A 17,020-nucleotide genomic window follows, 5' to 3' on the forward strand; every position below is an offset into this window, starting at 1 on the left:
GTACTCGTTTCCATTAGGCAACGGTAGTCAGGCCCTCAGGCTGAGGCTCCCCCTTGTTTGCTCCTGCTGGGGCTCCCTGGCTCAGGGAAATAAGCCTCACCCCTAGGCTGAAACCCATTTGAGGAATATGACATCCTTCTCATTAACAAATGGGGAAATTGAGGCTTGATGTCACTTGACCAACGGCCTAGGGCTGGTTAGTTACAGAAATATGCTTAAATGCATCTCAAAGGATTAGACACTCAGTGTTTCTGCCACTGTTCCATGCCAGTTTGAAGGGGATTGAGAAGGAAAGCCTGAATCGTATAATAACTTCCTGACTCACCCTCCTGTGGCATCTAAAATCTTTGGACAGATCATCTACTTCTCCCCTGCTCCTTTCACAGTGGCTATCTCCCTGCAGTAGGCCTGGCCACCGATGGAGCCACAGGCCAGAGGAGGCTCAGAGGGCTGGGGAAGAAAGGGAGGAAGATGAGATGCTGTGTGGCTGCCCTGGCCACTTTAACCAGCGCAGGCTTCTCAAAGCCAGCTAATCCTGGAATTAACCTTGTGGCCTTTTCCTTCCCCAGGTCTTCCCAAACCACTTCTGGGACCATGAAGATCGCTGTGATTGGGCAGAGTCTGTTTGGCCAGGAAGTTTACTGCCACTTGAAGAAGGAGGGCCATGAGGTGGTGGGTGTGTTCACTATCCCGGATAAGGATGGGAAGGCAGACCCTCTAGGTAAGTGAGAGGCCAGAGCGCAGGGACAGGTTGTTGAGCTGAGTTACAATGAACAAAGTGGATGGGAGCAGAAGTTTAGAGAGTCTTGTGATAGGTCCATGGGCTTCCCTGGCTGGGAAACAGCCCTACACAGTCCACACTGGATTCTGTTAAGGTGTCACCTAGCTACAGGGGCTTTTCTGGAATAAAGTGGTGATTCCTTTCCTACTTGTCCTGGAGAAGGGCATGGAGAGGTCTGCTTGGTCCCAGCTCCTGGCTAGGACTGTCGGCAGTCAGCGTGCACCCTGGGGCTGGGCCAAATCCAGGCCCCACTGTCTGCCCACTGCTCGATTCTCTGGCCTCCAGCAGCCAGGCCCTGAAAGGGCTTCCAGGGCAGGGTCCCCAAGCCAATGTTCTCAAAAGCGAGCTGGCATCAGGTCACTGTCATTGGAAATCCCACCGGAGTCCCTGGTTCAGTGGGTCTGGGAAGGAGTCCAAGAATTATGCTTCTAAGAAGTTCCTAGATGATGCTGATGCCCTGGGTCAAGGAGGAGCATGTTTTGAGAGTCACTGTCCTGGGCCACTGCCTTTGAGCTGGGACCTCAGTGCCGTAGGATGTGGGTGGAACCCTTGGTTTGGGTAACGGGCCCTCCAAGGATTCTCACTGGCTGCTAGGCCTCATGGACACAGACCATGGGGCAGAGCTTAAGGACAGAAGGCCAGGACTTGGAAAGGGGGCTTCAGGGCTAGCCAAGCACAGGGGCTCAGTTCATTAAATCACAACGAGCTGCCCAAACCAGGCAGCTACGGTCTGAGCTCTGGACTCAGCCCCAGAACAAGCCCACATGCCAGCTAGGGCCTTGGCCGTGGGCCTAACCACAGTTTGACCCGTGATATAGCCTGACCCACAACGACCTGAGCCTTGAACCCAGCCACTAAGTGACCTTTGACATCAGCCTCTGATCCTGGGCACAGACAGAGTCCCAGCTATGGCTACTACTTGACGTCTGCCATCTTGAGTCAGACATCCTGCAAAAAAATTTCTGGTCACAGTGGAGACAGCTTTTGCAAGTACAGCCCAATCTGCTAACATCAGACCCCACCCTCGTCAGCACCGTGGCACTCTAGCGGCTGAGGGAGGTGGGCCAGAGCAGGGAGAGTATCAGACAGGATCCAGTCCGAAGCCATACATCACACCTGTTTATTTTAATACAGGATTTAATAAAAAGATGTGTTAATTAGGTATTGTAGTCCAGAAAAGAGAACTCTAAGGTGTCGTGGAGGTGGTGATGGCAGGAAACAGCTGCTGCCTTTAAGGCTACTTGTTGTTGTGTGCCGTTGAGTTGATTCTGACTCATAGTCGACCCTATAGGACAGGGTAGAACTGCCCTATAGGGTTTCCAAGGAGCGGTTGGTGGATTTGAACTGCCGACCTTTTGGTTAGCAGACTGAGCTCTTAACCATTTTGCCACTAGGGCTCCTCTAAGGCTAGAAGGAAGAGGAAAGAAGCTGTAATTACCAGAACCTGGACGCTTGGAGGGGCTGTAATCCAGACCTCTAGGAGAGGCGCTGCTCATCTGGAGCCAGTGATGAGCAGGGAGAGGGCCCTGTGGACAGAGGCGCTACCTCCTAGATAGATGCAGACACCAGCTGCCTGGCACCAGCGTTGGGTGGGTCGGGGACATGAACTGAGGCTGGCTCTGCAAGGACTGGAAAAACTGCAAAATGGCTTCAGCTGCTGCATGCAAAAGAAATGCTGCTGCTCCCGGGACAGGAAGCCCATGGTAACCCCCTTCTCCCCTCCAGCCTTCAGTTTTCTAGCGCCCTGAAGGTAAAGCCTCACAGGGAGCTGCTGACAGTCAGGGAGACAATGCCTTCATGACTTATTGAAGGGTCCGCGAAGTGGGCCGTGCCCCAGACGCCACCATCTGAGCCCTTGGTGATCAGCAGAAGTCACCTGAGCAGAGGGGTCCCTGAAACCACGCTCTCAGCCAGTGCTACCCCCCAGGGCAGCCTGCTGGGGCCGGGCTGGGGTGGTGGGTGGAGGGTAAGAGGGATGGGTCTGGAAAGAAGGTCCTGGAATCACTTGGCTGGGAAGGCAGAGGTGGCAGTGGAGCGAGTAGGGTGTCAGGGAAGGCCAGCTTCTCACCTGTTGTCCACAGGCCTGGAAGCCGAGAAGGATGAAGTGCCGGTGTTCAAATTCTCCCGCTGGCGGGTGCGAGGGCAGGCTCTGCCGGAGGTGGTGGCCCAGTACCAGGCTCTGGGGGCCGAGCTCAATGTCCTGCCCTTCTGCAGCCAGTTCATCCCCATGGAGGTCATCAATGCCCCCCGGCATGGCTCCATCATCTACCACCCATCTTTGCTCCCCAGGCACCGAGGGGCCTCGGCCATCAACTGGTGAGAAAGGGCAAAACCACCATCCCCAACATGCCCCTGCCTGCGTTGGCCTGAATTGTCATTCTTCTGAGCCTGAAGCATTTTTTGGGTGTCATGGAATGAGTATTATGCAGGCACCTGTCACAGTGGGGACAGCTTTTCAAGTATGGCCCAATCTGCTGGCATCACACCCCACCGTTTTCAGAACCACAGCATTCCAAGGGCTGAGGGAGGTGGGCCAGAGCAGGGAGAGTAGCAGTCAGGGTCCAGTCAGCAGTCACACATCACACCTGTTATTTGAATAGAGAATTTAATAAAAAGAAGTGTTAATTAGGTATTGGAGTCCAGAAAAGAGAACTCTAAGGTATCATGGAGGTGGTGATGGTGGGAAACAGCAGCTGCCTCTAAAGCTTGGGGAAGGAGAGGAAAGAAGCTGTAAACTAGAACCTGGACACTTGGAGAAGCTGCCTGTGGCTACCAGATGCCAGACATAACTGGGTTGGTGAAGTGTTGCCCACAAAAGAAAATGCTTCTGTAGCACCAGGGGCTGGCATTGCTAAGCCCTTTGCATTCTCACAGTAAACCCGTGAAGAAGGAATGCTAGCATTCTATCCTGGAGGTCCTAGGACAGGGAGAGTTAAGGGGCTCCCCTGAGGGCACACAGAAGGTCACTGAGTAGGAGTCCAGCCCAGGTGGTCAGGCCCAGGTCCTGCTCCTAACCTGCACCCAACTATCTCAGCAGCATCCTACTCAGAAAGAGATGGATTAAGGATGGAGTTAAGGGTCCTATACACAAGTTAACCTGAGGTGATGAGGAGAGCTGGGAAGACTTTGGGATGGGGACATGGAAGAGCCTGACTGGTAGGGCCAATTTAGATGTCAGTCAGGGAGGGTCTCTTGGCAGAGGAGACACTGAGCTGAGAAGGGAATGTGGGATTTTAGTCAGACTGCTCTGGTTGGAATTCAGGCTCCCTGACCTTAGGTCACGTCACTTCCCTTTTCTGGGCCTCAGTTTCCTCATCTATAAATGGGGATACACTACCTGTTACACCTGCTGTGAGGATAACATTACAGACAATACGTTTTCAGCACAATACCTGACCCACAGTTAATTTCCATAACTATTATTTTCCACCCCACTTCGTCCGGGGGCGAGAGGACATGCTGCAGGGCAAGGCCGCAGGACTGCATCCAGGGCACCTTTACCTTGACTGCCCCTCACACCTAGCTGGTCGCTCTTCTGTCTCCTAGGACCCTCATCCATGGAGACAAGAAAGGAGGCTTCACTATCTTCTGGGCAGACGATGGTCTGGACACCGGGGACCTTCTACTCCAGAAGGAGTGTGAGGTCCTCCCGGATGACACCGTGAGCACCTTGTACAACCGCTTCCTCTTCCCTGAAGGCATCAAGGGGATGGTAAGGGTTGGAAGCTGGGCTACTTCCTGCCCCAACACTCCTGCAGGGCCTCTCTGTCCCCGGGCACCCGCTGTAGGCCCTAGGTGGAGGTTCTAGTCACAGAGCTGGCCAGGAATCTGGTCCCTCAATGCCAGGGTTCTGGGGAGATCACTCCTTTCAGGGTGTTAAAGAGGCAGGATTAGGACATTAATAATGTATTGTATTAGGTAGGACTTTTGCTTATGACTGACAGAAGCCAACCCAAAAGGCTTTAACAACAAAGGGGACATTTGGGGTCATTTGCCAGAGAACACTAAAGGCAGACCCAGATCTGAAGCTATGTCATTAGGATTCTATTTCTTTCTCTATTCACCCTCTGGTTCTGCTTTTCTCTGTTTGGTTAGCTTCAGCCTTAGGTTGGCTGCCTCCAAATGAGAAGAAGGATAGTAACTGGTAGCTCAAGGCTTACAATTCATGATTGAGGTGGGGAGGAGGGGCAACAGTTGCCATCAAGTCGATTACAACTCATGGCGACCCCATGTGTGTCAAAGTAGAACTGCTCCATAGGGTTTGCAATGGCTGATTTTTCAGAAGTAGATCGCCAGGCCTTTCTTCCAAGATGCCTCTGGGTGGATTTTGGGTTAACATCCAAACGCTTTAACCATTTACACCACCCAGGGACTTCACCAGGGGAAGAGAATCTTTCTTTCTCCTAGAATTCATGAACGAAAAATTAGAGGAGACTGTGGCCTATTTTGGGTCTTGTGGTCATCCTGAGCCAATCACTGGCCAAAGTGATGGAGTGCTCTGGGCAGCCTCAATCACTGCTCCCTGCTGTGGTTGGGTTGGGGTAGGGAGGCCAGCCTAATTCTAGTCACACGGCTGGGGTCTCCTTAGGAAAGGAGGTTTTGTTATAGAGGGAGAGGGAAGAGGTTCTGGACAGACAAAAATGACAGATGTCAGATAGAGGTCGTTGTGCATGGCATATGGGACTTGATTGCCCAGGTCAGGGAAGGCTCTGGGGGTTTGGAGTGTTTGTGTAGGGCCGCTAGTGCCCCAGTAACTGCAAGGGCAGGCCAGCAATGGGTGAAGGCAGAAAGTACTTGAGTCTCTCGTTGATTAAGAGCATAAGTGATTCGCACACAGCAGTGAGCATGACAGTAACTTATAAGCGCTCACTGCAGCCCAGTGCTAACTCTCCCCTGCCCTTGGCTTCTCTTCCATGTGGGCTGTCCTATTTTCTGAGGTGTGTTAGACCGGATGCCTCTTTGTGTTCTCCCCCAAGTAGTGGGCAAAAGAGACCTGACTGAAGATTTAATTTGAAAAAGAAGGGGTTACGTTTCATATCCCACAGCAAAATATTAACACTAGCCTTTAGAGCAACACTGCCCAATACAGCAGCCACTAACCAAATGTGGCTATTCAAATGCAAATCAATTAGAATTAAAAACTCAGTGCCTCAGTCTCACTAACTACATTTCACGAGCCCAGTAACTACATGTGGCTCATGGCTACCATATTGGAGGGTGAAGATATAGAACATTTCCATCATCCCAGAAGGTTCTGTTGGACAGCACTGATACAGGCATTTCTGATGCTGAAGTCACTCCTCGGTCTGGCACTACTGGCCCTTCTTCCCTTAGGCCCTCCCTTATGGTGTGCCCAGTCTCCTTCGGCCCCTTCCCTGACTCTGCCCCCACCACACACCTTCCCTTTTACAGAAACTGTTCCCTGCTTCATCGCAGACCTCCAGACTTGTCCCTCCAAACCCATCCTGGGGCTCAAGATCCATTCTCCTTAAAAGGCAGAGAAGGTTTTAAATAACAATGTGAGAAATTGTGTATGTGTTACACCATTGTATATGTGTTACACCTGTGCAGGGCTTTATAGTTGATGCAATCTTCTAAGAGGATATAAAACCTTGTGAGGTAGGTGGGGTAGGGTTTTGTGCCCATTTTGAAGTGGAGTTAGATTCATACAACAAGCATGTGTGGACTGCCTGTGTGTGCCAGGCACTGTGCCAGGCAGCCAGACTGCGAACTCAGGGTCTGAGAGGGAGGGAGGAAGGGAATGGTTTGATGCCGGGGGGCTGACTGAGCCTGGTCCCTCCCCAGGTGCAGGCTGTGAGGCTGATTGCTGAGGGAAGAGCCCCCAGACTCCCTCAGCCTGAGGAAGGGGCCACCTATGAGGGGATTCAGAAGAAGGAAACGGCCAAGGTGAGTGCCTGGTGGTCTGCCCACCCCGAAGCAAGGGCTGGGAGGGAGTGCAGAGAGCAAGGCAGCTGCCCCAGGCCAGAAGGGTGTCCTGGAGAAGCTGGGGTTCAAGCTGGGTGGTGCAGGCTGTTATTGTGGAAGGCAAGGAGAGAGGCAGCACTGGCAGGGAGAGCCTGGGCACAGCCATGGAGGGGAGGAAGGTGTGGCATCTGGGAAGGCGGGGGACAGGGTCCATTCCGGGTTCCTCCCTGTTCCTCTTTAGGAAGAAGGGCAGGCAGGGCCCCAAGAGAGGAAGAGATAGGAGACCGGTGGAGGAGCGAGACCTGTGGAAGCGTTTGAGGAATGGGAAATAAAAATTGGCCTCAGTGCCCGAAGTCTCTAAGTTGAGGTGTGAGGAAATTTAGCTTCTTGGAGCTATAGTGGATAGGGGAGCCTTGAGGGGTCTTGACCTCTGACTCTGCCCGGGGTTCATGGGGTTCTGGACGAGCATCTCTGAGCCTTGTAGGCTAGGGCAAGCTGTGAGTGGGCCCTGTGGGACAATCCTGAGCACTTTGTGTTGAGAAGACTGTGTAGGCCCTTGGCCATCTTAACAACACATTGCTTTCCCAAAACCATTCTGAAGTTCATTCAACCTGTGAAATACTGAGGGTCAGAGAGCACTCAGAACCAGGGGCACGAAGGGAGGGGTCCAGCCCAGCTCAGAGACTCTGATCGTTCTTGAAGAGGAAGCCAAGTTCCTGATGCCCTGACCGGGGTGCCGTTCACTGTCCAAGGATCAGCAGCTGGGGTGGGGATAGGCAGCTGGAAGTGCACATAGAGGGTTGGGGAAGGGGAGGCCACCTGAGCGTGCCCCTCTTGGCCCTGCAGATCAGTTGGGACCAGCCAGCAGAAGCCATTCATAACTGGATCCGTGGGAATGACAAAGTGCCAGGCGCCTGGACTGAGGCCTGTGGACAGGTAAGGCTGTGTGTGGCTGGAGTTCGGTGTGGCCCCACTGGCTGCAAAAATATCAAAATGTGTTTGTACTGGTTGGTAAACAGCCACGGACTGCCCTACCCTCACCCACAGGCCCCCTAGCCACCTCAGCTTCTCTCCCAAGACCTCCCAGACCTATCCACTATCCAGTACCTAAAGGGTTAATGACTGGTGTCTCTCGAGGCCTCAGGCCCCCCACCAGCCAAGTGAGCTATACTGTTTGTGAAAGACTTTGACCCTCACAACCTGGACTCAGAAGACACCAAGCCCAGCTATGACTTTGACTTACCTCTGATGTTACAGTCTGAAGCCCCGGGCAGGAGGGGCAGCATCCCCATGGCCAGGGACTAGGCAGTGGGCAGTGGGCAGAGGTTAGGAGCTGGGGCAAGCCAGTCGCTGACAATAGGGCACCCTGATACTTGCAGGCTCTGGGGAGGAGCTGGGGGTGGCAGGACCAGTTGCAGGGTCATAGACTGGCCTCATCGAGGCTGAACCCTCCGCTTCAGTCTGGGCAGCTAGTGTACTGGCCCCAAACTCCTGCCCTCCCGCTGAATGCTCCCATTGTCCCTGGGAGTCTTGCTGCCCTTTACTGCTATAAGACCCTCTGCTTTGGCAGATCCATCTCCTCACCAGAATGACCTTGTGGCCCTGCTGGGGAGTCGGCCTCACTCCATGATCAGCGCCACTGAACGGGTTTTCTCCTCTTGTCTGTCTACCTGCAGTCTCAGCCAAAGGTGGCATGAAGAGCCTGAAGGGCACTCAGGGCCAGAGGCGGCTTGTCATCAGCTCCCCAAGGCCATAGTGATGACTCAAGCCTCTGTCTGTGCCCTAGCACTAGCTCTCCCAGCGAGGGCCCCCACCCCACTCCTCTCCATTTTCTGAACCTCGACACCCCTGCCTTGGCTGCCCCATCTCACCCGTGCCTTTTGGTTTCCCTCCCCTCAACAGAAGCTGACATTTTTCAATTCGACGCTGAACACTTCAGGCCTGGTGCCCGAGGGTGAAGCCTTGCCCATCCCAGGAGCCCACCGGCCAGGAGTGGTCACCAAAGCAGGACTCATCCTCTTTGGGAATGATGACAGGATGGTAATGGCTCTGCCGGGGTCCACTGCCCACACCCACAGGCGCACTCCCCTCTTGCTCTCAGACCCCAAAGGAAGTGCCCAGGCTGCTGCGGAGAAAATGAGACCGCACGCTCCAGGGACGGCAGACCCAAGCTTGCCCCCGGCTGCTGGGCTGGCCTCGGCACAGACTGACCCATGTGGTTTAATTACTTTTCTGTTAATGGGAGGCCGGGGTCCTCTTGCCCTTCCAGAACTGGGTGCCCTGTGTAGCTGTCATACAACATAGAGTCAAGGAAGTCCTTGCCAAGGAGCCCTGTATTTAGGGGCCTAGTTCAGTCTAGCAGGACGTCTAAGAGCCACTGGGTGTGCGCATTTAACCTCTGTGCCTCAGATGTCGTTCCTTGCGAACAGAGATGTTATAAAAGTGGTTTAGTACATGTAAAACACCTGAAACCATGCCTGGCACGTAACAAGCTCTGTATAAGTGTTAGCTATGTTAGGATTGGCACACTCTGAAATGAATAATAATAGCTACTACTTATGGGACACTTTCTATGTGCCAAGCACGGTTTTAAAAAAAATTTGTATGTATTAATCTTCTCAACAACCTTATTAGATATCTATTAATATTACGCTCGTTTTACAGAGGAAAAAAACTGAAGCACAGAGAGTTTAAATAACTTGTCCAAGGTCACCCAGCTAGCTCTTGGCAGAGCTGCCTCCGAAGCCCATGCCTTTAGCCCTGGTAGTGGGCTATTAATACGAATTCTGTGCAGGGGTCAGGAAGGTCTGGGCCTTTACTTTCTCTTACAGAAGATGCTGGGGATAGGGAGAGGAGTACAGGCAGGGGATCTTTGGGCACTTTTCAGAATTTCAGCAACCTCATTGATGCTGTGCCCTTGGCCAGCCCCAGTGTAGGATGGCTTTGCTCAGGGCTGGTAGGTGCTCACTGTGGTGCTCCCCGCCATGGCCTGCCACCAGAGGGTCCAGCCAGCTGCTGGTGATGTCTGATGGACAGTGGCTGGGTGGTGCAGGTATTTGTGATTGATTAGGACAGTTGGAGGGTGATATCTGTCTTAGGTCACATTTCCGAGAAACAGTGTCCGAGACAGGAATTATTGTGCAAGTGAGCTGTTGAGGGAGAGCTCTCAGGAGGATTGTGTAAGGGAGCGAGGGAAGCAGGCAAAGCAGTGGAAAACGCTAGGCACAGATATGGGCTCAGGAGAAGTCTAGCCTTAGCCTGACCTCATGGAATGCTCTGGAGTGGGAACCGAGTCAGTCAGTTGGGTAGGGTGGAGGGGCCATAAGGCACAGCCTCCACCTCTCTGGATGGATGGCAGCTCCTATCCATCTGTCCAGGGAGAGCCTCAGAGAAGGCACAGTGTGGGCCATTAGCAGCCAGTACTTCAAGCAGCAGAGGGCTGGGTGCGCCAGCCAGATGAGGGCCCTGGATGGACACCGACTGCATCTGCTACAACATCTACAGAGACAAGCAATGCAAAGGAAGGCACCCTTGGTAGAGACCCTTGGTTGAACCATCTCTCAGGAACTTCCAGCTGGATCTGGCTAGGCTTTAGCTCATAGAAAGCTCCAGAACGTCTTGAAAAGGCAGCGGGGTGGGAGCGGCAGAGCCCTGGGTCAGGCAGGGAACTTGGCTCCAGTTCTGTTAAACCTTGTGTAGAGTGTGCTGTTCTTGCAAAACCAGGCTTATCAAACGTGGATGTCACCGCTGTCCAGGACTTCACCTGCCCCCACTTCCTGCCTCTGTATTCCAGAGGGGTATCTATGACGTTCGCCAGGTGTTTCCATGGGATTCCTGGGAGCTGCGCTATTGGGCAACTTGTTGTTTTCTTAGTTGATTTTCAATGTAGTACTCGAATTACTTTTTCTGATGAGTATGCATAATTTTAATAGATAATAAAATCATTACACTTAAAACAACAACAATACAGTAGTGGTGGCAAGGAGGTGAAAGGGAAGAGCGAGGAGTATGGTAGGTGCCCGTGTTCTGATTTCTGCTGTGCAGTTTCCTTTGTGCCCTTAGAACTGTGAGCTCGCCTCTCCGAGCTCCTTTCCTCACCATTCATCGGGACTCCCTGGTCCTGTCTTGCTGTGAGAGATAGAGATGAAGTGTGTGAGGCACCAAGCATAGGGCCTTCCTGGCATGTCATCATCACTGGTCTGACCACAGTCCCCGTGAAATCCTTCCTCCCACAGCTGCTGGTGAAGAACATCCAGTTGGAGGATGGCAAGATGATCCCAGCCTCACACTTCTTCAAGGGAGCAGCTGGCGATGCCCTCGAACTAACAGAGGAGGAGCTGGTTACTGCGGAGGCCATGAGGGTAGGAGGCACCTGCAAGGCTGCTGTCTGATTGGGCAGGCTGGACACTACACGAGTGTTTTGTGGTCGGCACTCCCTGGAGTCGTGCTGCACACCATCTGTGGTTGGATGCAATGCCTCAGGCACATTGTTGGGCTCAGAAATGCTTTCTTCTCTTGGGACTTTCGCTGTTTCCTTGCCATTTCTTCCTCTGACACTGGGACCCTGGGGTTTGGCAGACTGGGTCTGACTCTTCTAGGGACTCATTGTCAGCAGTGGGCAGATGAAATAGAAGCTCCTGGAATAACTGAAAAAGCTAGGTGCCAGGCATCATGGTCCTGTGATGAGAACTTATAGACTAGAGCCTTCCAGAAAGGCTGCCCGATAGGAAGCATCATGGGCTGTGACCAGCACAGGCTTTGTGATCAGGCCAACTAGCTTCCAATCCAACGTTGCTCTAGTGTGAAGCCAGAAAGATCCCTTCCCCTTCTAAGACTCAGTCTCCTCAACCTAAAATTGGGTAAATAGTCACTTCCCAGAACTCATTCCTGGCCCATTCTGTTCTCTCTAACCATCTCCTTTTTCCTGGGAGGATGCCTTATTGAATGGATGGCACTGGATGGGTTTTGATTTATTCATTCATTTAATCATTCATTCAACTGTTTATTTCAAAAAGATCTGTTGAGCCCTACTAAGTGCCAGGCACTAGTCTGGACACCAGTACTGTGACAATAGACCATGCCCTTGTTCTCAGGAAGCTTGCAGTCTCATGGGGAAAGGAGCCAAGGAACAAAAATCAATGGACAAAATAAAACAGGATGGTGGGAGAGACGTGGCCTGAGGCTGGAAGAGAACTTCAGAAGGAGTGGTCAGGGGAGGTCTCCCTGAGGAGGGGACACTGAGCCGAGACCTGAACGGAGAGGAAAGGTCAGGAGCAGTGAATGCCAAGGCCCTAATAGGGAGGAACATTCCTGGGTCTGAGGGAGCCACAAGGAGGCTGGTGGCAGGTGCTCAGGGACAGGGCAAGCTGGAGGGAGATGGCTAGTTGGCAGGGCTGGGCTAGTGACTGTGGTTGGACCACCCATGCCAAGATAGGATCAGCAAGGGAGGGGCATGAGACGTGTGCACTGGTCCAGAGGCACTGGAAAGCCCAGAGTGTCCTTACTTGGAGGCTGAGCACCGTGAATGTCTGTCAAAAAGGCCTGGTCTTCCAAAACATGTTCCTGAAGCAATTGCTCTGGCCTCGGCTCTGTGCCTGGCCCAGAGGTTACAGGGCCAGCTGGACAAATGGCCCTCTAGGCTTGCAGTCCAGTGGCACTCAGATGGGAGGGGATTGTCTGCTTTTAGAGCTGAACACTGAAGGGAATTTTTAAGGGCTTCATTGAAATATGCTACCTTAAAATATCTACAACCTTCATTTGTAAAATAGACCACATCTTAATGGATGTTGTGATTATTGAAAGTGATAATGTATATGAAAAGGCTTTGTTTAGTGGCTGGCATCTCTTAGAATCTCAGTAAAAAAAAAAAAACCCCAGAAACTTCTAGAGTGTGCACCTATGGAATGCACCTCTGAAACAGCAACGTGTTTTATTATTATGGCAAATATTCAAAGTAGGTGCTATTATCATCTTCCTTACACAGGGGAGGGAGCTGAGGCCCAGAAAAGTGGAGTCATAGCTGAGGATGGTGGTGCTAAGGCTGTACCTCAGTGGTCCCGCTCTCCACCACCATACCTTGTCATCATCGTTATGGTCGTGATTGTTATGCCCCCTGGCCAGGGCTGGGCTGGGCAGTTTCAGGATCTGTGGTCTGGTGGCGAACAGGAAGGAGGGGCATGGCCAGGAGTAGGAAAGGCTAGCTGGTCTAGGGGCTGTGGCAGTTCCCAGGGTTGGTAGTGAGGACCCAGCAGGTGGCCGTAGCAAGAGTCAGTCTGTCTCCATTTAGTGGATGCCCCCAAGTGCCCCCATGGGCTGAGAAGGTGCTGAGCAACCAGTAGCCCCTCACGCCTTCCTCCGCCATGGCTGTGAGGTGTTCAAGGAATGTCCTGCTTTCTCTGCACTCCTCTAAGCTCTACTTACACTAGTGCAGGTAATCCTCCCGGCCTTATCGGCCCCTTTACAGGTGAGAGAATGGAGGCATACAGGCCTGTGAGTGGTAGGGCTGACATTTGGATGGGGCTGTGTGGCTAGGCACCTGTGCAGTGACCAGTCACCACACTGCCTTTCCAAGTCTCCCTACGTGTCCACTGTGTGCCCAGGCTTCCCGGGGTTAGGCCAACAACACTCACAGCCAAAGGTGACCAAGCCACAGTGCTGTAGAAGTCTGGGAAGGGACAGTCAGTGCTCCCAGGCCTCTACAAAGGCTTCAGGGAAGGACCTTGCAGGTAGGGGCAGAAGAGGCAGGCAGTCCTCACGGATGGACAAGGAGCAGCTCAGTCTGGCTGCTGGGGGTCACAGTGAGGAGGACCAGCAAATGTTTGATCCCTTCTCAAGAGAGGAAGAACGAGGCCAGGATGAGAGTGAGTTAAAAATCACTGGAGAGGCTGGTCCTGTAATGAGCCTCAACCCAGCATCTTGTGCCTCCAGCCTGACCCCCAAAACCAGGCCAGGGAGTGCCCACAGCCTGGAGCACGGCAAGAGAGGGGTCCTGGTCTGGCATCACTGGTGCTTGGGAGCTGGGGCCTTATGGGCTTCTCTCCTGACAGGTCAGCCAGGAGCCTGCCCAGAGAACAGCTGTCCATCTCTGACCTGCTGGGTGGCCTTGTTGACTGAATTCAAGGGCAGGCAGGGCTGGAGGATTCATGTCCATCAGGAGTGAGGGGCAGACGGTAGCAGGGTGCCGACCATGCAGGCTTTACTTCCCTCTGTACGTCATTGTCTCTCCCAGTCCTCAGGGTCTCTTCATAATCTCATGGAGGACAGATGGCTTGCCTTGTTCACAGGGAATTTGGTGTCTCAGCAAGAACGAGAACCAGTTGTCTTGAGCACCACCTCCTTTCCCTGTCTACTGCCCATGCCTGACCTCCATGTTGCTCATGTCCACCCCTCAAAACCATCCCACCCCGTGCCCTCCCTTCCCTGCTACACCATCCCATGCCAGTGTCAGGCTTAGACCACCCAGGGGTGCGGTATAGGTGCAGAGACAGTTGGGTCTACTGTCCCAGGCCTGGTCATGCTCTGTGGTTGGTGTGGCCATCCTCCCACTGCCCCTGAGACTTCACGGGGACATTAACTCATTATCTCAAAGAGGTCGGGGTCTCAGGGGAGGTGGGCATGAAGACAGCAGCCCCTGTGTTAGAGGCCTGAGCTGCTCCACTTAAGGTGGGAAGGGGTCACTGTAGGACTGAAGGCCCTCCTGAGAGGGAGTGGTGTCACGGAGTGGACAGAAGGAGCCTGTGCCTGCTCCAGGCCATGGGGACGGTCAGATGGCCATTGTCACCTGTTGTAACACCGCACCCCTCCCTGAGGAGCCTTGTCCTCATCAGACCTTGTTTTTCAGAGCGTCTGGCAGAGGATCCTCCCTAATGTCTTGAAGGTTGAGGACTCCACTGATTTCTTCAAGTCAGGGGCTGCGTCGGTGGATGTTGTGAGGTAAGGTCAGGAGCAGAGGGGTCCTATATCCTCTTCTGGTAACATATCACCACAGAATAGAGTGGCATAAGACAGCCACCATTTTTTTCTTGGTCAGATATTGAGAGCCCAGCAGGGTGAGTCCCCTGTTCCATGCATGGGCAGGCCTCAACTGGGAAGACTAGGAGCTGGACTGTCCACGTTCAGGATGGCTTCTTCACCCTATGCCTCACACTGGGCGGGGCTGTCCACCAGTGTCTCTGTAGGCCACACCAGGTGGCTCAGGGCTGTGAGAGCTGCAGGCAGCCATGGCAGCACACAGGGCAGATGCTGCTGCACCAAGCTTGAGATGTCACACAGCATCCTTCCCACTGTACCTGACTGGTTGAGGAGGTCACAAGCCCACCCAGGTTCAAGGGCAGGGGCTTAGACCCCACCTCTCCGTGTTTTTAAATGGCCGCAAAGCCCAAGGCCTCCAAAGAAGGCAGAGGTGTATGGGAAAAGGGGAACAGTCAAGTAGAGTGTGAGGAGATGATGGAAACCTCACAGGTGGCACCACTGAGATGTTGGGGGCTGGGCTGAAAGGGAGCTGAGGGAGAAGAGAATACTGATTCCAATATTTTTAGAATCAAGATGCCATTTATATGCAATGAGCCACGGAGATTTTAAATGACCAGTTTGATAAGCTTTGATAAAGTATACACTTGTGTAACCCACACATCGTTGATCTTGTATGCAGGAGAGTTTCAGAGAAGCGCTCTTCACTGACCTCCACATTTCCATGTCTTCAGTTGAGCTGAGAACTGTGGAGGGGCAAAATTACTTAGAAGAGGATTTCGTAGGATTAGATAAGGGAAAGATACCCAGGTTAGCTGGTTAAAAAAAAAAAGTTGCCCTCGAGTCAATTCTGACTCATAGCGACCCTATAGCACAGAGTAGAACTGCCCCACAGGGTTTTCAAGGAGCAGCTGGTGGATTTGAACTGCTGACCTTTTGGTTAGCAGCCATAGCTCTTAACCACTATGGCACCAGGGTTCCAAAACAAACCTGTTGCCATTGAGTGTATTCTGACTCATAGTGATCCTATAGGACAAAGTAGGACTGCCCCACAGGGTTTCCAAGGGGAGGCTGGTGGATTCGAACTGCAGACTTTTTGGTCAGCAGCCATATCACTTAACCACTGTGCATCCAGGGCTCTGGGATTTGGTTAAACAGAATGTGTGAAATTCGTTCCTTGTGAATGAAAGGGCGTATATACATGCTACCAAGACCTGTGGAGAAAAATTAGGAGAGGATTGATGTTTGGACTCTGACCCCATGGGACTGGGGTAAGCCAAGAGCACAGCTGCGGTTGGACCACATGAGAAAAAGTCCATCTGAGGCTGAATTGTGCAACTCTAAGCTCTCCTCACTGCAGGCCTCCCTCCTCATTTTCCAAAAAAAACACCAAACCCGTTGCCATTGAGTGGATCTCAACTCATAGCGATCCTACAGGACAGAGTAGAACTGCCATAGAGTTTCCAAGGAGCGGTTAGTGGATTTGAACTGCTGACCTTTTGGTTAGCAGCAGAACGCTTAACCACTGTGCCGCCGGGGCCCCCTCCTCATTTTTAAATGACATTATAATACAAAGCTTCATGCAAACAGTGATTAGAGGTGGAGTTTCATGTAGTCCACCCCGGGGGAAGTTCTGGGGAGGAATTGGGGGAGCTTGATGTAGTAGAGCAACTATGAGATTGTGAGTTTTCGCTGTATAAAAACAACCCCAAAACAAAGTGGCTTAAAACAATAGCCATTTATTTAGTTAATGGTTATATGGATCAGTAATTTGGGCAGGGCTCAGCTAATGTTGGCCAGGCTCAGCTAGGCTCACCCATGTGCCTGCAGTTAGCTACCAGGTCATCTGGGGACTGGCTGGTCTGGGATAAGCTCAGCTGGAATGGCTCCTCTCCGCTCCAGATATTCTCTCATTCTTCAGTGGGCCAGTCCTGGCTTGTTCATGTGGTGGTCCTTGCAGTGTCCTACAAGAGAGGGTGGAAGGGTGCAACATCTCTTGAGACCTAGGCTCAAAACTAGCACTTTATGTCACCCCATTCTATTGGCTGAAGCAAGTCACAGGACCAGCCTAGCTTCAAGGGGTGAGAAATAGACTCCACCTCTTGGTGGGAGGAGCTGTAAGTCACATCACAAAGGCCTCCACTGCGGAATGGGTGGGGAATTGTGGCCCGTTTTGCAATCTACCACATATACGAAAAGGCTAAAATGGGCCTGTGTGTTTGGAAATCTTGGGTACTACAGACCTTTTGCAGCTCGCTCTGACTTGTTTGTGTAATCAGTATAAAGCATAAAATAAATCTTTTGTTAAAAAATAATAATAATGAAAGCAGCCTAAATGCCCATCGA

General features: G+C 52.4%; 1 protein-coding gene across 2 annotated transcripts in view; it reads left to right on the plus strand.

The window, feature by feature from the left end:
- Nucleotides 1-571: 571 nt before the first annotated feature.
- The window catches only part of ALDH1L1 (aldehyde dehydrogenase 1 family member L1), a 60,518-nt gene continuing 44,069 nt past the window's right edge, over nt 572-17,020 (plus strand). The window contains exons 1-8 of one of the 2 annotated variants that reach the window (XM_004368408.2): nt 572-721; nt 2,863-3,097; nt 4,328-4,493; nt 6,587-6,688; nt 7,553-7,642; nt 8,609-8,746; nt 10,942-11,067; nt 14,547-14,638. In XM_004368408.2, coding sequence (XP_004368465.1) covers nt 595-721; nt 2,863-3,097; nt 4,328-4,493; nt 6,587-6,688; nt 7,553-7,642; nt 8,609-8,746; nt 10,942-11,067; nt 14,547-14,638 — 1,076 coding nt within the window. In that variant the 5' untranslated portion in view covers nt 572-594. The remainder of the gene's footprint in view (nt 722-2,862; nt 3,098-4,327; nt 4,494-6,586; nt 6,689-7,552; nt 7,643-8,608; nt 8,747-10,941; nt 11,068-14,546; nt 14,639-17,020) is intronic. The other variant, XM_004368409.1, reaches the window with a different exon arrangement.

The sequence above is a fragment of the Trichechus manatus genome, unplaced genomic scaffold (genome assembly GCF_000243295.1).
Source record: "Trichechus manatus latirostris isolate Lorelei unplaced genomic scaffold, TriManLat1.0 scaffold00001, whole genome shotgun sequence".
Taxonomy (NCBI): domain Eukaryota; kingdom Metazoa; phylum Chordata; class Mammalia; order Sirenia; family Trichechidae; genus Trichechus; species Trichechus manatus.